The 23,384-nt window shown below is 43.1% G+C and overlaps 1 protein-coding gene across 2 annotated transcripts; it reads right to left on the bottom strand.

Moving 5' to 3' along the window:
- Positions 1 to 3,326: 3,326 nt before the first annotated feature.
- Positions 3,327 to 16,175, bottom strand: LOC125397374 (tripartite motif-containing protein 30A-like). Of its 2 annotated transcripts, none has more exons than XM_087908623.1 (9): positions 15,987 to 16,175; positions 15,713 to 15,853; positions 10,988 to 11,544; positions 10,220 to 10,315; positions 9,371 to 9,601; positions 6,508 to 6,530; positions 5,040 to 5,140; positions 4,747 to 4,773; positions 3,327 to 4,507 (listed from the first exon to the last, which is right to left on the bottom strand). In XM_087908623.1, exons 3-9 carry the CDS (start codon positions 11,402 to 11,404, stop codon positions 3,792 to 3,794), a joined length of 1,611 nt encoding a protein of 536 aa, XP_087764749.1. In that variant the 5' UTR covers positions 11,405 to 11,544; positions 15,713 to 15,853; positions 15,987 to 16,175; the 3' UTR covers positions 3,327 to 3,791. The 2 variants fall into 2 exon arrangements, with proteins under 2 accessions (XP_087764749.1, XP_087764750.1); XM_087908624.1 differs by having other exon boundaries at positions 10,988 to 11,472.
- Between the last annotated feature and the right edge of the window lie 7,209 nt (positions 16,176 to 23,384).

The following is a 23,384-nucleotide window of genomic DNA, read 5'->3' as shown; positions in this document are numbered from 1 at the left end:
GCATCACTGTTATCACCTTCACTGTAAAACAGAAATCATAGGATTTACATACTTGATAGGAACTAAATAGTACAATAACACTCATTCTCTCAAGAAACAGATGTGAAAAACTGTTGCTATCTATTTCCCCAGGCCCAAGACTCCAGGGAGCACCAGTGGTCTAGGATCCAGGGAAGAACAGAGGATAGTGTATTGGAAGGCTAGGAAGTCTGCATCCAGGGAAGTTGTTTGTTGGGGTAACAGACTGGTTTGTATATAGCATGAAGACAAAGGGGTATACAAAATGTAGTACTTTGCATAAACATGTTGGAATGAGGGCAACAGGGGTTATCAGTTCAAATACCAAAGAGTGCCTTCCTAGGTGGAAGTTCAGGGAGGGAACAGGAATGTTGCAGCAGCAGAGGTGGCAGGTCCCTTAGTGTATCAGCTGACAGACAGCTAGCAAAATAACGTGTGTTGCTGCTAGCTTTCTGACAGGGAGGAAAAGAATTGCTGACTTTTAAAATGATATGACCTTTTGTCACTATGAAGTGGATCCAGGTTTCCCAACCCAAGTCAGGTTGAAGGTCCTATTCCTATAATAAATCTCTCAGAGATTTTGGGCAACAGTCATACCCAACTGACATGTTTGATTGTGAAATTTCTCAAAAGCCAAATATTTATATATTTCTACAACATATTGGAGTAGAACTTGATTACACTTCTCAGGACCTAATTAGCAAAGTCAAATATTAGCCACCCTTAGCCTACCTAGTTGCCCATTGCTGCATTGAAACCCAGTATAGCATCTTTGCCCCCATACAACTATTTAATGACAGTGAAGCAGATGTTTTATTCTCAGAAATTTATTCCCTTTTTAAAACTTACCTAATCCATTTTGCATTTGTGTATACAACCATGTGTGTGTGTGTGTAGGAGGCAGAGGACAAGCTGTAGGAGTTGGCTGCCCCTTCACAGGTGGGTTAGAGTGACTGAAACCTGTCAGCAGGCTTGTTTTTACCCTTGGGGCCTTATAACAGACCCCACATTTATTTATTTTTACACCAACCTAGAGTATAGGAACACGATTGATATCAAAAGCTCAAAAATAAAATGACATAAACATAGGCTTTGAGGATGTCATTCAGGGCTGAACTGCTATGGGGACTGACAGAACAGTTATCAAGCAAGAATTACATTTACAATTTTTATATGTATTTTATGTTTTATCATCACTAAGGAAAACTATAACTGTAACCAACCATTCTTCAACTCCATCAAAGACTCCAGAAGGATATAATATTACCGAAGCAAACAAGAAATAAACAACTTCCAATCTCTAGAAATGAAAGAGACATCTCGCTGCCTGTACAGTCACCCAAAATTCCTCTGTACCGTTGGGCCCATAACTTCCAGCAGACATTTCTATGAAGCAGGAAATTTCTATGGCAGTTCAATCACTATCTGCTATGTCCTGCAGAATGTCTCGCAGACTCTTTCATGAGTCAGGAACCCCGAAAGGCCATCTCACCTTTAGGCAAGTTCAGCAGTCCTCTCTCTGCGGGTTCTCTGTGTCCAGTTTATGCAACAGTCCAGGCAAGAGCAGTTTCTTGCTCAAATGGCTAACAAACTCCATAAGTAGCCTCTTCGATGCCCATCTTCCTCTTTAAGTAGATTGGTGCTGTCAGGAGCAGATGTGTCTCATTGTCATGAAAAGCCCTAAGTTATTAAAACATTTAAAGTGCCATATTCTGTAGTCTTTGAAAGATATGAAGAATACCTATCTAACTGAAATATATCCATATATATCTAAAAAATCTAACTAACATGACTACAAGCTTGATTATTATCGATGATTATCCATTAACAACCTATATATCTTAATTATACAATACATTTTTAAACGAACTACATAATCACAATACCTTAATCAAGAGCAGAAATACATATACATATAACAAAATTGACCTTAAAATCCATACCAATGCAAATGATTCATATCTATATCATATCCTCCTTTAAATGTAAAAGAACATTTATAAACAATATTTGGGAATATGGGCGCAGTTATTTCTCTCCAAACTGCTTTGTGCTGAATGGGGATGCTGTTATTTAGGTTTTTCATGGTATAACCTGTATGCCAGATTCATCTCAGTTGGCAGTTGAGTGAAGAAATTTTCTGAAGGTGTTCATGGTGATCTTTCAGGAGGGCATGGTCTATCATATCATATTGGGATAGAAGCAATCCACAGTGTCTCATCTTCTGTGAAAACAAAAGAAGAATCTCTTTTCCAAAGTATCATATCCTTAGATCCAAATTCTGAAGTCAAGACACCTTTAGAACATATATGCAGGTTCAGTTTAGCAGCCCATATAATGAAATGTCTCTCTGCACTTAGCTCCTTCATAGTCAAAAATTTTAAAGAAAACATAATGTACATAATCCAGACTCTCTGTGAATTTTTCATTTTTACGTGGCTTATTTTTTTTATTTTTTTAATCTATAACTATTTGTACTCTGTCTCTTTAAAGACTTTATCCTTTTTTTAAGGCATTAACTTTATTCTCTATATTCTTTTTCTTCTCTCTCCCAAGCCTACGTACATTCATCCAACACTATGACCCATTTATAGGTCTTTTATATCTGAATCTGTCCTATTGTGAATCTGTAATTTTTTACTATCCAGGAGCATTTTTGTTTTGCAGTTTTAAATCACTAAGCACTTAAGAATCTAAGCTGTGACATTCCTAGGTCAAAAACAGGTACTGCCTGCTTGCCACACCCTTTCCAACATGGTGGAGCCGCTTGTGCCTCTGAGCCACAGCACACAATGACCCCCTTTTAGGTACACAGTGCCTAAACAAACAAATTGTAGCACTTTACTCCAAATGCTCCATTTAAAAGCGCTGTCTCTCACAGAAGCCGGATGGAGATTGTGATGGCGGCACAGCCCAGAAACTGATATTTCAAAACTGACACTTTCTAGTAGATCTGATCCCCTGCCTAGTCAGGCAGTAAGAGCCGAACCACGGGCATGGTCTCAGCTACTTTGTTCCTGACCCCAGTGAGCACACAAATCTCCAGGCCAGAAATGCTCCATAGCCGGAGTTTTAAAATGACACAGCCTTTTTTCCTGCTATGGCTGAGTCAGGGAAATTTCTCTGCAGCACCCGCCAGCAAACAGCAAAAAGCTGTATTAAGCTCTCTCTGTCTTCTTTTTAAGCCTTCTCAGGCTTTTAAGCGGATTTAGCCTCACGTTGGGAGCCAATCTGTAAAAGGAACAGCAGGCTGCATTCAGCCCGGATCCCGGCTAGCTTTACCCGAAATAATTACATGGAAACTGTACTCATTTTAAACACTGCTTGGCCCATTAGTTTCAGCCTCTTATTGGCTAACTCTCACATCTTGATTAACCCATTTCTAATAATTTGTGTAGCACCACGAGGTGGTGGCTTACCAGGAAGGATCTTAACCTGTGTCCAGCTTGGAGAGGAGAGCTATAGCGTCTGCCTCACTGCCTTCTTCCTCCCAGCATTCTGTTCTGTCTTCCCTGCCTACCTATGTTCTGACCTATCAGGCCAAGCAGTCTCTTTATTAACCAATGAAAGTAATACACAGAAAGACTCAACTGCATCAACCTCGCAAAGAGACAATAAACTGGATCAAGGAAAAGAACCAATACTGGTTTGTATTTAGATGTGAAGGTCACTGACATGGGAAGACAAAAGTAGAAAAAGTTAAAATGATTCCCCAGAGCTCAGACATATAGATGCATCAGACACAGGGACACTGTGCAGACATGGGTGATGGCTTAGGAGGGCGGCCCACAGACTGTCAATGGCTCTGAACATGTCATAGGATTAAAATATGGATAAACGGCATCAGGGAAGTTTGGTTCACAGAATCTATAGATGAGAGCTCCATGGTTGGAAACATCATAAAATGAGAGAGTGCAAGCTTTACGGTCCAGGAAAACTCCAACATGAGTGGGAGGACGAGTGAGAGAGAGGAGCAAGACACTGGCATTGTGGGTGACGGAACACTCTTCAAAGGCATTATATACAGACCTGCTCCTCATCCCAATAACCCAGTAACCCCATTTGGGCTGATAATTTACATGCTGTTCATCATCAAAATCATCTTCAACTTCATGTTTAGGTTGATAATTCACATATTGGTCATCCCCAAAATCTTGTTTGTATTTACGGTCAAAGGCATATTGAAGCCGATAATATACATCTTGGTTAACATCAGAATTATATTTGACTCTGAAGTCCTTTTCATTTGCTGCAGGAAGCTGGGGTCGAGCACATCTTCCATCATTTATTCCCAGGAGCCAGGCATCGCATCCAGACACGTCTACTTCCCAGTAATGTTTCCCTGAGTGGATAGCTGGATACCCCAGGACACCCAAATTATAGGTCTTAGAAATTTGAGAATTTCTTTTACCATTTCGATGTTGTATTTGTCTTTTGTCTTCATTAATGACAATGTTTTTATTGTGTTTTTGATGCAGGGTCACGTGAACTGCAGAAAAATGAGACATATAGGTGTCACATGGGAGGCAAGGTACTGTCTTATTGGTGATATAAGGAGCTGAAGCCTAAGCAGAAAGTGAGGAGGAACATGGAGGAGCCGAGTTTGAAGTCAAGGAGAGGCAGATGCTGTGCATACTGGGAGCAGAAACATAAAACGTAAGTATTAGGAGAGAAATAAACTCTGAAAGACATTAAGATGAGAGAGGCTGATGTGTGATTTCTCCTTACCCCAGTGGCGCTGGGCATCCAGAAGTCCTGAAATGATGAAAATGCACAGCATTAAATGCAAGCAAGTGAATCAGAACATTAAGTCAATGTGATCTGCAGAGTGGGGAAAGGTCTGGTAATTGTGATATAGCACAGGATGAATGATGATGTCCATTAAATATCATCATGGGGATTCATTATCTACTCTTCTGATTTCCTCTACCCATCATCAGAGACATCTCTTTCTATCCAGAGAGTGCAGCCCCGGGACCCCTAGAGTCACCCAGGTAATCACAGAATGTAGCTCCTCTCACCTTGAAACACTTGCAGCATGCCTTTCAGATCTGGAACTCGGAAGATCCTTTTTTGTCTTCTCGGAAAAATTTTTGGCTGTTTCAGTCTTAAATTCTGACTCCTAGAGAGAAAAGATTAACCTCTACATCTCAGAAAGTGTGACTTTTGACTAGCATGGACTCCTGATTACTCCCTATCATTCTAACCATAGAGGTCCTGGAGCTCTCCTGAGAATACTGAGCAGGGAAAGAGAGGGTAGATACTAACTCTGCAGACATGAGAAACACACTCATGACGCCTCCCGCTTACTTGCAGTGCGATGCTAGTTAAGTCTAAGATCCTTACTTGTACAGTCAAACAACTTGTTCCTACTCTCCCTTTTACTTCTCAGAACTCTTAAGAAATAATCAATTAGTAAATTTAAAAACAAATAAAACTAATGCAAGTAAAAAAAATAAAGTATGGGCTTGGCATGGAGTCACAAACCTTTCATCCCAGCACTCTGGACACAGAGGCAGGTAAATTTCTGAGGTCAATGTCAGCTTGGTCTACAGAGTGAGTTTCAGGCCAACCAAGGCTACAGAGAGAAGACCTGTCTGAAAAAGTAAAAATACAGGCAGACAGACAGACAGTGAGTGAGTGAGTGAGAGAGACAGACAGAAACAAACAAACAAACAAACAAACAGGCAAATAAATAAATGTGGTTTTCCAGGACAGTCTAAAGTCAGGGTACAGAAGCTGCTCCTGGGTAAGAGAGTCACACGAAAAACCATCTGGAGAAAGCCAAGACTTCAAACATTTTTGTTATTATGGACACTCTTGGCCAGCTTCTGAATCTTTAAGAGCTTTTTTGAGATGACTATTATGGAAAAGAGGAAAGGAACAACAAATTCATGCTGACATTAGCTCCATATGTCATAGGCAGAAGGAGCCTGCTGCCAACAGCCTGGGGGTGATTCTCTACACACAAGGGCACAGCTTTCCAGTCTTCTGAAGTGTGTGGTTCACACTGAGCAGTTGTGGACACTTTTCTATTCCCATGAGAAATACACAGATCCACATGAATTTTTCTGAGTATACAATTCTGTGAGCACTGCAGACAAGGAAGACATACCCTACCTAGGATGAATCTGTGAATCAAGTACCTGTGAGCTGCAGACAGAGCCAGACACAAGCACAGAGCACGGACAGAAAGATGGAAACACAAGGAGTCTGAAAGCTCCTGTGGCTCCATTTGCCTCTTCCCACTGCTGAGCCTAACTCTGTGACTCCCCTTACCCAGACCCCTAAAAGAATCAAATCAGTTCCCAGTAGTTACAAAACAGTCAGAGCCTGTCTTTCCCTGCATCCTCCTCCTCCTTCTTACTGCAACTTCAGAATAACACTTTTCTTAAATTCCCCCAAACCCATGAGAAATTTATTTTAGTCAGATACTAAATCATTCTCATCACACAATAGGGCTATTCTTCCATATCAGCCCACACATACCTTGTTAGGACATGATTCACACCCTAGAGGGAATGGAGAAAACACAGTAAATATCATGTTCTGCATGTTCTTGCTCTGCACAGTCACACTCTCTCAATGGGTGCAGAGACAAAGTCAAAGAGAATCAAATCTGTCACCAAAAGTTCTCCAAGACATGAAATAAATAAGAAACAAATAATTGTCTTGTATGTATCCTGGTACAATATTTTCTGTCTCAAACTATAAGAATTTGGAGACCAAAGATGAATAAATGATAGTTTGAAAACTTACATAGGTTTGCTGTGCATACAACTAAACATATAAACACATGTGTCTTTTCCAAGTTCCATGTCAGCTATCTATCACCATCCTTGCAACTAACATGTCTTAGAAACTTATTTCCAAATTATTTAAGTCATTTAGACACAATTCAATATGTTAATAATGAAGAAGCCACAAGGGCCAGAAGCTTAGATTGTTTGATACTTAAGTCCAGTTAACCATCTCTCTCTTTCCCTTTCTTCTTTCTCTGTAGTTTTCCTGGCAAGAAAAGAAGTCAATCTAAAGACACATGTGTGCTTCTCAATTTGACAAATCATTGAAACAATGACCCCATCTAAAAGTGGAATTTCTCCAGGAATCTCACACTGGGAGAAGGAAAGCACCGCTAGCCAGACGGAGAGCAGGCCTCCTAAAAGATTTCAGGCTGTTTTCGTTACTTGCCAGACCACATAAAATCTGAGTCTGTACCAGATAATGATGGGAGACCATACCTTGGCAAGGACTACTCATGTGTGCATATATTTGGGTCTCTGTTTAAACCTTGATCTTACTTAGAGAAAATGAAGATGGATAGTGGGTTTTTTTTTTAAATCTTTTTGTCCATCTTCCAAATGTGGCCACATTAATAAATATCCCTTTTCTGCTTTCCAATATTAACTTGGCTCCTTTTTTATGGGACAGAAATCAAGGCCTGACCCTCCAGGCCCACTTTGCTACGTTTAGTAGGCAGCTCTGTGAGTCCTTCGTCCCCGGATTGAGACCTAACACTATGCAAGTGTTCTCACATGTGCACATTCCACCAGATATTGGTAGATTTAACTAAAGTTAGATTCTTCGAGAATTGTGATCTTTCTCCTTACAGATAACTATTACTAGAAGCTCCTTGGGTCTGGTTAAATTTCCCACGGAAGTCCATTTTCCGTAGTGGATTTGGTGTGGTTTAGGCTTCCACAGGTCTTGGGTCTGGTGTCACAGCCAATCCCAGGTCATGTGTGCTGCTGCTAAGCTGTGTCCAGAAGACGCTGTTCCTCTTGTACTCATCCACCACCTCGCGCTCTTGCATGTTTTCTGCCCTCCTTCCACAATGATCCCTGGGCCTTTACATTTAAAGCTGTAAATCCTGTAGTCTCTTCCTCTATCCACCTTGACCATGTTTGTTTTTTACTATGTAACTCTGCTGGCCCAGAACTCACTATTTTGACCAGGCTGGCCTGAACCCATCTACCTTCATTTGCTTCTGCATTCTAACTGCTGGGATTAAAGGATGCCTGGCTGCAGGTTGGGAAGCTTATTTTTCATTTACAAAGTTATGTTCTTCTCTTGTTTTTCTTTCTGTGTATGAGACGCTCTCACAGGCAGTAGGTGCTTGGCCCATATTTTATATAACATAAACCTAAAAATGTGTATCCATAATAAAAAGAGTTCGGTGAGAACTAGAATTCTAGTTATAGGTGAACTCTGATGTTTAAACTTGTCCTCACTGAGACATCTATATACTCACGTTCACTGAGTCATTATCATAGTAGATAAAATAGAGTCCACTGGAGAACTAATCACCAGAGGAATGGAAAAACACGATATAATAAACATGTAGGTTAAAATATTAGACATTCAAAGCAAGTATTGCCATTTGTGGTAACTTGGCTGCATTTGGAGCAGTTATGTTATACTAAACCAGCTGGGTAAAAGAAAAAAAACAACACTAAGTGATCGTATTTAAATAAGTGTCCTTTCCAAAAACTGATCTCATAAACTAAGGATTAGGTTTTGGATCATCAGGGGCTGGAGTCAGATTTTTTAATCAAGAGATACAATTTCAGGTATGTAGAGTATGTCAGCTGTAGTTACTATCTATGTGAACTAGCTTAGTTTAGCCAAATATGTCTAATTCCATCTAATACTGGTAATAAATGAGTGTCCTCAATAATAATTAAATCAACACGATAGAAACCAAGAAATTAAAAGAGCTTGAAAATTTTCATGAACTATCAAGATTGACAATTCAGACAAAAGAAACAAATTCTTACAGAGATATTCATTGCCAGAATATGCCTTTGGTTTAAATGATTTAAAACTGTGATAGAGATAAAATACAATACAAACTTTATACCTGTTAGGATAAAGAAGGTATCTTTCAACTTGGAAACTCAAAAACAGAGTAAGAAAAACTCTCTGAGGTCTTGGATGGCAACTCCCCTCCCACTGACCAGACCACTGAATGAGGGCAGTGGGGTGAAAGGCTTCAAACATCCATGGAGAGAAACCATTTCCAATCATTTCAAATTCAGATAAAGTGACTAATGGCTGTTGTATATGCTTCACGCATGCTCACATTACAGCAGGGGGTAACTACCCATGATGCAACAGATCTTCTCCTCAAGGTTCAGCTTTTGTACTGTACTTGATAAACTAAAACATGCTATTTCCTCTTGCCATCTATGCTTTCAATGATTCCCCAGCCTCTGAAACTGATTCAGGAAGGATTTCAGGGAGAGCCTAGAGAGCCCTACTGTCCTCCCCAAGGAGGTCACAGCAGCACAGAGGGAGCGAAATGATTTCCAGGTCTCCTGACTCTCAGATTCTGGACCTCTTGCAGTCTTACCTGCAGCATCTCTATGGCTGAGCACTGCAAGCGATGCTCCAGATCTGAGATGGTATCTCTCACTGACTCCCTATGGCTCTCCATCTCAATTTGAGAATCTTCCAGGATGTCCAGAGTGTCTTTGCACTCTTGCTTCAGCTTCTGCAGCTCATTCTTCTCCTCGGAGTCCAGGAATTCCCGCAGTCCTTTAAACTCTTTCTGAATGTTTTTTGCCTCACTCTGTATTTGGTTCTTCAGGGATAAGAAAATGGAAACAAATTTAGACTGCCTAATGGGGCTGGAAGACAGAAATTCACTGTTCTGATGGGGAGTTCTCATAGGAACTGAGCTTGGGTTGGGAAGGCAATCTTAGGGAAGCATGTGTCTCTTTTCAGTGTCTGTTCATGACATTCCACTAACAGATCTTAGGTCACCTTTGTCAAGGCCACCTGAGCCAAAGTGGGTACCTGGGTGTGACTTGGTGTTCATACAGCTGTTCAAACTCTTCCTGCCTGAAATACTCCTGACTCTACCTCTGAATCCCCGAGAAAAGCTAACCCCAAAAATAGAACTGTGACTGTTCTGAAGCTTCTTCCCAACGGTCACAGTTCCAGAAAGCACCACAGGAGGAGTCCCAGGACGCAGTGCCATTCTCACCAGGCCCCTGCCATGGTGTCAGCTCCTCACACAGCCAGGCTCAGCTGTGATGCCCTCTCTGTGCAGCCCCCGCTCCAAGGGAACAGGCAGAGAGGACTAATCAAGGTCTCTTGTCCCCATCAGCCTCCAGGGAATGAAGAAGCAGGGAGCTTCTTGTCCAGGTCCCTCCCAGGCATCAGGCTAACTCCCTTAGGAGGTAAGGTCCCCACTTGCCTTCAAGAAAGTTCTCTCCTCTTGAAAGTAGTTTTCCCACTGGTCACATCTTTTCTCATTAGCCATCTGCATCTCCAGGGCAGCCTGGAGCATCCCCTGTGGGAGAGGAAGTGTAGCAGAGTCAAGCTGTGTGCTTAGTAGGACAGCTGCTCCTAGCCAAAGGCCAGGAAACCCTTCTGGAAAGACAGGAGGTCTAAGACTGTTCTCTTTTTAATATCTTGTGCCATGATTTGTGCACATAACGTAGATAAATCATCTTCATCTCAATCCATTCTTTATTTACACACACAAAATCCCATAGAGACAGACATAGAAATCTCTCTTAGTCAACCATCCCATCAAGTAGACACCTCTCATTTTGACTCTGGCATCAGAAAACTGGGGAAACTTTTTTAGCTCTCCTGCTCTTTCCTATAAACATATACATGTATCACAAGTCCCACAACTGACACTGCACCTTTTTTTTTGAGCCTGAATCTTATTATTTAGCCCTGGCTGTTCTGGAACTCCTCTGTAGACCTCTATACCCTCAAATTCATCAGCAGTCAGAGTTCTGGAATTGAGTTATGTGACATTACACAGGCCACACATACACTCTTGTCACTGCCATATGCTATTCATTTACTAGCCCCACTGTTGATAGTTACAAGGTGGAATTAAATCATATGAATGAACCTGACATGAACATTGCAAAAAGTCTACACGAAGTGGAGACTTCCCATCTGTTACTGTCTCCTGCTCTGTGTCCCACACCCTTCCATTTCCTACCTTGTACTTATTAGCCACCTCTTCAATGAGAGCTGTTTGGTGACCACGGTGATCCTGAGATCTCTCACAAAGCCAGCAGATGGCTACCATGTCCTTCTCACAGAAGAGCTGGAGTTTCTCTCCATGCTTTGCACAGACATTGACCTTCTGCTCCTCCTCTGGGCTGGACTTGAACTCCTTGAGCCTCTCCACTATGTTGGCCACATGTCGATTAGGCCTCAGATTCCCAAACAGGTAACTCACTCGGCACACAGGGCAGATGCCTTTCCCTTCTTTGCCTTTGTTGGACTCATAGTTCAGTGTGATGCAGGCTCGGCAGAAGCTGTGACCACAATCTGCATTTACCGGCTCCACCATGAAGTCCAGACAGATAGGACAGGTCACCTCCTCCTTGACCATCCCCAGGACTGAGGCCATTGTTGCTGTGATGCTGAAGTCTGTCTGTCTCTCTGTCTCTTGACACTTCTGCTCAGGTATCTGAGTGACTGGGATGATGAGAAGGGAGCAAGTGAGAAAGGGAAACTCAGCACTGAACCATGAAGAGATCAATGAATGCCCTGGATGATAAGGGAAAAGAACAAAGGAGAGAAATGCAGAGAGAAGTTCAGTGACATGGCAAAGGAGCATGTTGTCATCCTTTCCAGTCCTCTGCTAGATTTCATCACAAATGTCAAATTTCAGATGCAGGATTGCTATTTCCTTACACTGAAGACTAGGATGAATGTGGTTCCTTCTAATGGCCTCGTGTGTCCAAACTTCTGTCCTTCCTTTTCTTTCCCAGGACAAAAAACACATCTTCAGTGTTACAAGCGTTAAACTACTCACTTCTCCCCCACTGTACTTTCTCCTTCATCAGCACCAGTCAGTGTGATCCTCTGATCCTCTCCTTACCAGTCTGTTACCAGAGAGCCTGGGGCTGACATGGAGTGTACACAGTCCGTCTCCTGATGCACATAGGCAACTATTTTTCTTACTGTTTAAGAGTATTTGTTACTCTGTAGAAGATCCTAGTTGACTTTCTGGCACCCACATGCAGCAGGTCACACCTACCTGTAACTCCAGCTTCAAGGAATCCACCAGCTGTGACCACCCCAACCATCCTTTCAAACACACCGGCAGGCCCACAAATATACAACTCAAAACAAAATGAAACTTAGTTTACTTGTTTTGCTTTTCCTCTTCCTTTTTAGGCCAACAGTGTTTGGTTTTTACCATAGGTCTCTTGGATACCTAGCCTCTGGTTCTTGGTCTGCCCACTCAATGTCTTGTATGGGTTCACTCCCTTGGTGCAGGCCTTACGTCAAATCCGACTTTGGTTGACTACTGCCACCAGTTTTGTGCCACCACTGCGCTAGCATATTTCATAGGCAGGACAGACTGTAGGTAAAGGCTTTTTGTTTTGGTTGGTGTTTGCATTTCTTTTGGTAGCCTGCAGAAGATCTTCCTTTACCAGAGAGACTATAACGCAGAGGTGAAGTCTCCGTGTAGGCACCAACTCAACTTCTTCATGTTCAGTGAATTCTGTGGGTGTGCTCCTAGGCAAGGAGATTCCACTGTCAGTTTCTAGAGGGCAATCCTTTGTCTTATGAGGCATGATTAATTGAAACTCAGAGAGAGATACTAAGGTTCAACCTGAAGATCAGAAAAGCAAAACAGCCAGTGACTGGCTCTTACCTCTACCTCAGTCCTAAGTGGCGATCCTGCTTCCAGGTTTCTCAGGATGAGCCTGAGCCTGAGAGCGGTCCCCTCCAGTTCTATGGACCTGTCTTGTATGGGCTTAAAGGTGTGCACCACTGTTCCCTGGTTTTTACTGCAAACCAGTGTGGCTACTGGGATTAATGGTGTATGTCACTGTTGCCTGGTCAGTAAGGCTGACCGGTGGTGCTGTTTTGCTTTCTAAACTTCAGGTAAACTTTATTTATTAAAATACAAATTAAAAAAATATAATACAAATTAAATGCCACTATGGCCAACAATTCTATTGAATGCAACCAAGTCCTACCACTGGAAGCCTTGTTTGGTGACAAGCGATTGCCTGCTGGGACTCCATATCTTCCATTAGTAGGGGACCTCATTAGGATTTATTAATATGTTTTAGGACGTTTCCATTGCACTAGGTTGCTGTATCATCCTTCAAATGCTCCCCCATTCCAGCAAAATTTATCTTTAATTTAAAAGAGACACTAAGTAAAAAAACTAGGTTCGTTCAGTTCAAACAATATGGCTACAGACAGATTGTTTGTTTTGTGATGGATAAGGAAAACTTCATTCTGTGTAGACATCCGTTCTATATCCCTAAAAGAGAAGCTCCTGGCTACTCCCACTCCTTGCTACCCTGCCCCAAATGGTAAAAGTCTATGAGATAAGTATCTGCTTCCTCTGGCTTCGGGAACCCACTTGCTGCCGTGTGAGAGAGCTCCTCACAGCTGAGGAGCACCAGCAGTTTCTCACTCAGCTCCACACTCCACACACATGAGATGATTGGCTGCTCACCTTGAAACATCCCTCCTCCAGCCTCGGGTGTGATAAGCCTTTGATTTGTCCTGTAGGCTGTTGTTGGCCTACTAGCAGCAATTAATAAATCCAGGTAATTATAATTTAAGTTGATTCTGTGGTCTTTTCCTGGAGAATTCGAGCTCTATAATGCCCAAATCTGCGAAGTCCCCACAAAAGCCAACAAGGAAACCAAGAGTCTCATATGTAAAAGCAAAGAGCCTTTATTTTAATCAAGTTTGCAAACCCGGTATCTCCGCATGTCCGACGTATTGGAATAAACGGAGAGTCCTGAGCTCAATTAGAATTGGGTTTTTATAGTAGTAATGTGGAGGTGAGGGGTCTCTGAGGTTCAGGACCTCTGATTGGATGACATTTGTCTAGGGCTGTCCTGGTGAATGTGTGCTGGCAGGTGATCCTATCTATATCTTTGTGTGGTCTGTGCTTGGGTGGTGGTCAGGTAATCTCAGCTTGTGGTTCCACCTGCAACCAGGCATTGCTTTAGGGTGAACTACTGAGACTCAGGCCTCTTATTAAATTTATGGGTAGTCAGAGTTCTACTCTGTCAGGTGATATTGGTTGGAAGTGAAGAACTTCCTTTGGGTGACCTGCCCATATTAGCTTATCATGGCTGGCCCCCACAGTAACACATAAACCACTTTTTTTATTTATTCATTTTTTATTGTTTTTACATCCTGACCACAGTTTCCCCTCCCTCCTCTCCTCCTAGTCCTACTCCCAAGCTCTTCCCTCCCACCCTCCCATCAACTCCTCCGCCCATTATGTTCAGCAAAGGGCAAGCCTCCCATGGATGTCAACCAGCCATGGCCTATCAAGTTGCAGGTAAAAGTATTTTTTTATGATGAAATTTCAAAGTACTGAAATCATATGAAAAAAATGATTCTTTTTCCAAATAGGCTGGGCAAACAAATTATCCCAGGACTCATTTACAAAGTAGCATTTTCTGGAACAACTTAATGTGTACTCACTATATGCTGGCAAGTTTAAAACCTGGAGAACTCTGATGTGTGCACTGTAATATCACATGACATATGGCAGTAGAGAGAGTCGATGCCTAAGATCAGGCGGGAGGGGTCCACAACTGATGAAGAGCAGGGGCAGGCAAAGGGAAAGAGGATGGGCTCATGACAGTCCTCCAAGTCAGCCTGGACACAGAGGGCCTGGCCCGTGTCCTCTGCTGTCTGCATTAGCTTGGGTGGAGCTGGATTCCCTGTTCCCTGTCTTTTTGCGACTCTCAGGTTCTTCCCATCAGCAAACATCTTTCAGCCTTTATAGAATTAAAATCAGTCAGGAGCTTGTGCTGTCCCTGGAAAGGTAGAAAAGTCCTGGGGCTGCAGTGTTCACCTGTAACCCCAGTGTCTAGGGAGGGGGGAACAGGTCTGCTAGATGAGGTTAGCCTGGGCTATATAAGGGTACCGTGTTCCAAACAAAAAGAAAGGCCATGACTTCAGTAAGTGTAGGATTCCAGTGTTCTCACACACAGTCTCTTTCTTCCCCTGTCACCTCCTCTGTCTCTTTACTTGGAATTGAATCCTGCGCCTAGCGCAAGCTTGAACGTGCCCGCCAACCCACTAACTGCACCATGATAATCAAGAACACCATTTGGGTCTTTCTTTATTTTTTCTTCTTTCTTTCTTTCTTTCTTTCCTTCCTTCCTTCCTTCCTTCCTTCCTTCCTTCTTTCTTTCTTTCTTTCTTTGTCTTTCTCTTCCTTCTCTTCTCCTTCTTCTTTTAAAGACATTATCTTTTGGATCCCAAGCGATGCCTTGAAGTTTTGATTTTTCTGCATCATCTTTCTTTGTAACAGGAATTACTAGTCTGAATTTCATTTAGACATGCAGACATGGACCAAGGGAAAGGCAAGCAAGGGTAATGACCTTTAAGTAACATTAGCAATTCTCTACAGACTTGAGGCTTTAAACAGCACAAGTAAACGTACAAGAGGTTTCAGAAAGATTGGGACTTCTAATCATAGACACATAAGCAAAGGGAACGACAATATAGAACCATGGGCAAATACACTATTACCCAACAAGACCTTAAACTCCGTTTTCAGACACCACTCTGGCTTTACTCCAACTGTGCAATCTGAAAATGTTCTTTGTCAAAGCCACACCTCCCTCTGCCCTCCCTGCTCCTACCCCCACCCCCAGCACTCAGCAAGGAGCCAGCAGTTCTTTCCTGGCCCTTATCGGTTTCAAATTAAACTCACCAGAACAGAGTATTTTCTTCCAAATTCTGCCCTCTAGATTTGCTCTCAGGCCTTCAGACACCAACCAAGAGATCCTGAATCTGTGGAGAGGAGCAAATGGAGGCCACTATGTCCTGAGGACTCCCTCCCTAAATCTGATGTCTGCGGAGCCAGAAGAGAAATGAAAGTTAAGACTCAAAGGGCTGAAACTGAGAAAGAGAAACTAACTCCCAGCCAATGGGATGCTAGCACATTGTTATCTGGTTCTACCAGGAGAGGAAGTCAGTTCCCCTACCTCAGCTCTGCCTTCCGGAACTTCTGAACTTAGGACACAGTGCCGCAGGAACTTGTCAGGTTACTTGTTCAGGCTCCTGTTCCAAGCATCTAAAAATGTCTTGATCCTCTAGAAAGCTGCCCCTATGGAAAGAAAGCCTTTGCCCTGGAGGAAGCTGCAGTTCAGGGCAGCTGCTCACAATCAAGATTCCCACCCAGCAGGGACAGGATGGGTGGAGCCCCATGCAGAGCCCTGCAGAGACACTTCCCACACAGCAGTGAAACTAGCAAGCTGCAGGGGGCTCTCCAGCTGCCTAGGGGTGTCCTGCAGATTAGATATTCTGTTGCTGCCCAGAGCAGGGCCACTTCCCAGTGCTGATCTGAAACATTCATTGGGCCCTTTCCAGGAATCTCTCCCTAGAATGGCTCTATAGGCTTCATATGAGTCAGGATTTCTATTACAGATCTCTGATATTGACCCAGTGTCCCCTGAATTAGAAGTTGTAAATTTGTAGGGCTCAGAATGACATGAGATTCAGTTGGTGCCCTGCATGACCAGCAATCCTGGAACCCTGGCATGAATTCTGCTGACATATAGGTATGTAGTCTGCTTTAGTTCGTTTTCTTTTGCTGTGAAGAGATCCTATGATCATAAACATGATGATGACAAATAAAGGAGAACATTTAATTAGGTCTGTCTTACATTCAGAGGTTTTGTTCAGTAGTATTTATCACAATTGGAAGCATCGCAGCTTAAAGGCAGACATGTTGCAGAGACAGCTGTGCCCTTGCATGAGCAGGCAGCAGGAAGAGAGTGAGCTACTGGGCCTATGATGTGCGATTCCCCTCTGTATGCTGTGAATGAAGAAGCTGCTTCAACCTATAGCAGAGCCAAATATAGCCAGGCTGGAAGAGATCTAGAGAGAAAGTAGGCAGAGTCAGAGAGAAGCCATGTAGCTGCTGAAGGAGACAGACGCTGGAAGGAATCTTACTGGTATGCCACAACCTTGTGGCAATACAAAATAACAGAAATGGGTAAATTTAAGATATAAGAGTTAGTTAATAAGAATCCTGAGCTAATAGACCAAGCAGTGTTGTAATTAATATTGTTACTGTGTGATTATTTTGTGTCTAGGTGGCTGGGAATTAAAGAGCAGTCTCTGCCTATAGGCCTGGCTGGAGCTACTGAAACCCCAAAGCTCTTGCTCAGGACACACTTCTTTCTACAATGCCAAACCTTCTCAAACAAAGTTCCACCTACTGACAGTGTTGCTTACTGCCCGTGAGCCAACTGAGCCATTTCCATCCTGACCATCACACTGTGATAATCACCATGTCTGGGGCACTGTGTGATTCAGGACTGTGTTTGATTTGGGGCTTAGCGCTTCAAAGGGTTAGGGATCATGACCACCACAGTGGGGAACATGGCAGCAGGCAGAGAGGCACAGTGACTGTGATGCTATTCTTCGTTGTCAACCAGAGTCCATCTGGAATTTACTAAAACACAATGACTAGGTGTAGGCCCCTATGTCTATATGGTGTGGCAGCCAGGCTCTGAAGCCTTAGACCCCACCTAAGGTGGTCACGTAGCCCTGCAGACAGGCTGTCGCTGCCCTAACAAAAGGTCAGGATGTTGTTGCTCCTTTCTCTGTAATTTGGAGGATGCCTTATAGAGATGCTGATTCAAGCTTACGTGACAGCTAGCATACACAGCAGGCAGGTAGATGTGGACATCACAAAACGCCATTCACCTGGTTACCTTGGAGACAGAATGTTGGTGTATTTCCCGCTCAGTTTAATGTGTTGCTATAAAAGCCGTTTGGAGAAAAAAAGAAGAATTCTTCAGGATGTGAACTGAGGACTTCATGAGGGACCACTGTGAATTTCCCTCCCGATAAAGCCAAGTGAGTTATGTCTTTATTCCTGCACCTCCATGCCGGTAAAGAAAGAGAGAGTTTATGTTGGGGTCTGGTCGAGAGGAATAATCTATGGTCCGGACTAGCACTGGGCCCTGACAACTAGGCACCTGTGAGAAACTTTTCCTTAATTAAATCATTTGAAGTTGGAAGACCCACTTCTAATCCAGATCTTTGAGGCAGGAAATACTCCCTTAATTTAGATTTTCCCAGGTTGGAAGACACATCGTTAATCTGCACCACACCTTCTGCTGGCAGCCTGTATAAAGACCATAAGTTAAGGTATGGTGCCCTTTCTTTGTGTGTTTTCTCTTGCTCTCACTAGCAAGTCCATTTCTTCATTGGCATTAGAGTTCATTTCTTTAGGATTCTGACATATGCTGAAGATAACTTAAGATATCAGCTCGTGGACTGAGCAACTACTGGCTTCTTGGACCGTCCATGGGTAGACAGCCATTTTTGCGATAGTGGGCCTGTAAGTCATTCTAATATCTCTAATATCTTCCCCCTTATTAATTTGATCTGCCAGATCTATTCCTTTAGAGCAGTGGGGTTCTCAACCCAAGTTTTGTGTCCCCTTTGTTGAGCCTCTAACTCCAAAATATTTGCATTGTATTTCATAATAGTAACAAAATTACAGTTATGATGCAACGGAAAAAAATAATTTTATGGTTGGGGGCCACCACACCATGAGGACCGGTATTAAAGGATCACAGCATTAGGAAGGTTGAGAACCACTGCACTAGAGAATCCTGACAGTGTTGAATCGGGGGTGAGAGATTTCAACTCGAGACACAAACATGAAGCAGAGGGTGGAGAGCTTTGGTAATGGCCACATCCATTGAAACTTCAAAGCCTGCTCCCAATGACACACCTCCTTCAATAACGCAACTCATTTGTTCCTTATCCTCTCTGACCTACTGAAAAGTGACGTAAGGAGTGGCAGATAAACAGATATGTCACCACAATTTGAATTTTACTTAACATATGTGTTTTTCTTCCTACTTCTCCTCTTGTTTTGAAATACACTCTCATAGTAGACCCTAGTTTGACCTCTGAGCTCCTGCTCCCTCAGCCTCCCCAGCACTGAAACCATGAGCTTTTGCTGTTACTGTTTTAGTTTGATCTTTGCCCTTCTAGGGATTGAACCCAGGGCCTTGTGAATGCTGGGCTAGTGCTCCATTGCTGAGCTAAATCCCTCCCTGAAGCTTCACATCTTGATAAGGTCATGAACCTGTACTGTAATTCTTCCTATGGACACAATTGATGTTACGCAATGTTACAATGTACCTATCCTTCTTAATTGTGAATAATGACATAGAAACCTTTTAACATTTTTGTTTTGTTTTGTTATTGAGGTTGAATTCTGCTCTGGATCCCAGCCTGGGATGAAACTCACTATGTGCTTATGATGCTCTCTTCAAGTCCTACCAATATCCTTCCCTATCTTAAACTCCTGAGTACAGGGATTACAACTTTGAGGAACTAGGTCTTCATGTCTACCAAATTTTAACCAATGTGTTCTCTGCTTTCTCCTAAAGCTTTCTTGTGTTAGTGATGAGTCTGTCCCTACCACTATGCTCTACCTACATTAACTGTGTTAGTGATGAGTCTGTCCCTACCACTATGCTCTACCTACATTAACTGTGTTAGTGATGAGTCTGTCCCTACCACTATGCTCTACCTACATTAACTGTGTTAGTGATGAGTCTGTCCCTACCACTATGCTCTACCTACATTAACTGCTTTGCTCATCAGTTTTCTCAAAGTGCAGGAATGTCACTGCACTGATCTTCAGGCAAACTGTATAAGGGCTGTGAAAGAATCACAAAGCTTTCGAGGAAATTGTTTTCCAATGATTCTGCAGGATACTTAGAATGTGAGTTTTGTCAACATGCTTAGCCGGTGATAATTTGTACATAATGGGAAGAGCATGGTGTATTCAGTACTGTTGGTTTTTTGTCTTTGATATTGTGTAGTGAGGAGCTGCGAGCAGGCCTGCTTTTCATTCCACACGGCTCCCGCAGGGCTAGCTTAGTCCCGGAAATAACAACACACAAATTGTATCTCTAGAAAGTTAGATACTGGCTAACTCTCACACTTTGATTAACCCATTTCTAATAATCTGTGTAGCACCACGAGGTGGTGGCTTACCGGGAAAGATACAGCATGTCTGACCTGGTGGCTGGCTCCATGGCGTCTGCCTCATTGCCCTTTTCCCAGCATTCTGTTCTGTTTACTCTGCCTACCTAATTTTCTGTCCTATCAAAGGGCCAAGGCAGTCTTTTTATTAACCAATGAAAATAACTCATAGACAGAAGGCCCACCTACATCAATATTGACTAGTTTATCTTGTTGGACTCTAGTGTCCAACCCGAGAAGGAGTCGCCCCCAGAGACCACCTCATACACTACAGCCGATGCAAAAGCATGAGGATTTTATTAATTCTGTCATGACAGGGTTCCTCAGCATCCGGGAAGCCGAGAGACCTCGAATAGCTGGTACAGTCTGCTTTTAAAGGAGAAGGTCCCATAGAAACAAGAGGGGTTGTTCCTTGACCATTATGATTGGCTTATTCGAAAAGGACTATTACCAATAATTTACTGGAGAACTATTGTCCGATCAGATGAGGTAAGATGTCATTTTGACCCCGTTTCTCAGGGGACTGAGTCAAAACATACGTGTATGGGTAGTTGTTCAGGAACTGAGTACGTGCATGTGTACCTGTTAGGTCCTTGGTTCCCAGGGGAGGAGGAGAAGCACTGAGGCACAGAGGCTGAGAGGGTTTGGAATGGTCAGAAATGGCTTCAGAATTGTCTAAAATCTTACAATCTCACTATAATTTTAATAACTCATTTTATTTGAGGTGTCTTTCAAAATTTGGGGTGACCAGAGAGATAAGGGAGGCAAGAATAAAGGGATGGATATGAGATTGGTGGAAGTGAGTTCTAGTAATGTAAGATACACTCAACAGTGAGTCTTCTTTTAAATTCATCACACATATTTACTTAATCTATACAGAATTGAGTAGATAAAATCAGATCCATGTTAGTGAAAAATCTCTACAAGATATATTTGAAAAGCAAAACAAGACTGCCTCTTAGCAATTTCTATCCTCATGAGAGAAGTGGGCTGTGGAAATAAAGCAGTGTGTTCAGCACAAACTAGAGGATATCTGGATCAATTTTTGAGTTATTTCATCTGCAGTCTGAAAGAGGTACATTTTTCTGCAGCACCTGAGAACTGAATTGTGATAACCAGGTGTGTAATAAAGGCAGTTGCACATATAACTAAAAAATACTGGTCTCAAGACCAGAAAATGTACTTCTTTTTTTTTTAAAGTTTATTAAATTATGAAAGTTTTCATTTCCGCCCCTCCTCCCAACACCCTCCCACTCCCCCTCCCCCTCCTCCTCTCTCTTCATCCCTAAGAGCAGTCAGGGCTTCTAGCCCTGTGGGAAGTTCAAGTTCCTCCCCACTCTTTCCAGGTCCCTGAAGGTGAGTATCTGTAAGAGTCTGCACTTCCCAATGGATACCCGCACCCGGTTCAGGCTGCGTGCTTTCCCGAACTCGAGCCCACGAGAATGGACGATTGTCCTGAGGGTTGAAAAAAGAGACACACACAAAAGAAACCTTTGCTCATTCACAAGAGTAAATGGCCACTTTATTAAACTCAAGTCAAGTATTTATACCAGTTGGCTAGAAGGATCAAAAATGCAAGGCCTCCTCCCAACCAGGAGCAGTAGAGAAGATTAAAGCCTTCCCGGCGCCTCAGGCAGGGTCAACTAGGGGAGGCAGGCTATCAGCCCACTGCTAAGACCTTGAATACAAGTGGAATCACCATAACAAAGAGAACCAGGTTCTAGCTAGGTTATCCCCTCAGGCCAGAGCTAGTGCAGAGTCTCCAGGAAGCCGGAGGTCACACGGCCCTGCGAATCGCCAGGAGAGAAGGGAAGAAACTTTGGTAGCTACAAGTATCCAAACACACTGGATCCCAAAAATCCAGCATATGCAGAGGAAACAAGTCCCAGTGTCATTGTCAGTGGCTTTTCAGAAAGGCTCCTGACCAGCCACATTCAGAGATCCGGCCACATTCAGAAAATGTGGTTGGATCACATGCTCGTTCAGTCCCAGTCCAACTGGCCTTGGTGAACTCTCATTAGATCAGTCCCCTTGTATTAGTGGGTGATTGCACCCCTCGCGGTCCTGAGTTTTTTTCATGTTCTTCCTTTTTCTGCCCCTCATTTGGACCATGGGGGGCTCAGTCCGGTGCTCCAATGTGGGTCTCCATCTGTATCGCCATCCATCGTCAGATGAAGGATCTATGGTGATAAGCAAAATCTTCATCAGTATGGTTATAGGCCAAGGCCGGTTCAGGCACCTTCTCCTCTGTCTAGAGAACAGTCTGGGGATCTCTCCTTGGACCTTGGATCCCATTTATAATCAAGTCTCCTGTAAACCCTAAAATGACTCCCTTAGTTGAGATATATTCTTCCCTGATCTCATATCCATCCTTCCTCCCTCCCCCATCCCAATCCACCTAGCTTTTCCCATTCCTTCCCTACTCCCTTCTCTCTAACCCTCTCCCCTTCCAACAACCCTCCCACCCCCCCCATGCACCCGAGGTTACCTGGGACTCTTGTCTATTTCCAGTCTCCAGGCAGATAGCTACATGATTTTCAACAGGTTCACCTTCTTATTTAGCTTCTCTAGGATCACGAATAATAGGCTCAAAGACCTTTAATTATGGTTAGAATCCACATATGAGTGAATACATACCATATGGAAATGTACTTCTACAAGTCTGAAAAGGAAATGGCCTGATATCTAATGTTGTACAAGGAGAGTGGCCTTTTGTTCTGTCCAGGTCGCCCGGCTAGCTTATACCCAAGGTAACCACACAGAAATTGTGTTAATTAAATAACTGCCTGGTCCATTAGCTCTAGCCTCTTATTGGTTAATTTTTACATCTTAATTTAACCCATTTCTATTAATCTGTGTAGCTCCAAGTGACTCTGGCTTACTGTCAAGATTCTAACCAGTTTTTGTCTCAGGCCGAAGATCCATGGCGACTGCCACTCTGCCCTTCTTCCCAGCATTCAGTTCTGCCTTCTCCACCTACCTAAGCCTTGCCCTATCAGGCCAAGGCAGTTTCTTATTTATTTATTTATTCATTTATTTATTTTTTCATTCAAAAATTTACACTTCCTCCCCTCCTCCCAATCCCCTCCTGCTCCCCCACTCTTCTCCTCCCTCCCCCTCTCTGATTGAGAAGGCCCTCCCCCCTACATCCAGGCCTAGGAAGCTGTACATCCATATAGACTAGGGTTCCATAAAGCCAGAATGTGCCTTAAAAACAAGTCCCAGTGCCTTTATCAATGGCTTCTCAGTCAGCCCCCATTCTCAGCCACAATCAGAGAGTCCGGTTTGGTCACATGCTCATTCAGACCCGGTCCAGCTGGATTTGGTGAGCTCCCATTAGAACAGGCATGCTGCCTCAGTTG

Source organism: Myodes glareolus, chromosome 7, assembly GCF_982192425.1.
Source record: "Myodes glareolus chromosome 7, mMyoGla1.1, whole genome shotgun sequence".
NCBI classification, from domain to species: domain Eukaryota; kingdom Metazoa; phylum Chordata; class Mammalia; order Rodentia; family Cricetidae; genus Myodes; species Myodes glareolus.
Note: the sequence above shows the minus strand (reverse complement) of the source record. Positions and strands in the feature narration are given on the sequence as shown.

What these genes read in the sequence shown, in the direction of transcription:
- LOC125397374 (XM_087908623.1), bottom strand. Translation starts at nt 11,404, where the DNA reads ATGGCCTCAGTCCTGGGGATGGTCAAGGAGGAGGTGACCTGTCCTATC. An exon ending in AGGTGGCTAATAAGTACAAG is followed by an intron (nt 10,316 to 10,987) that starts GTAGGAAATGGA and finishes CCTCTCCCACAG; the next exon opens with GGGATGCTCCAGGCTGCCCT. An exon ending in GGATGCCCAGCGCCACTGGG is followed by an intron (nt 4,508 to 4,746) that starts GTAAGGAGAAAT and finishes ATTTTTCTGCAG; the next exon opens with TTCACGTGACCCTGCATCAA.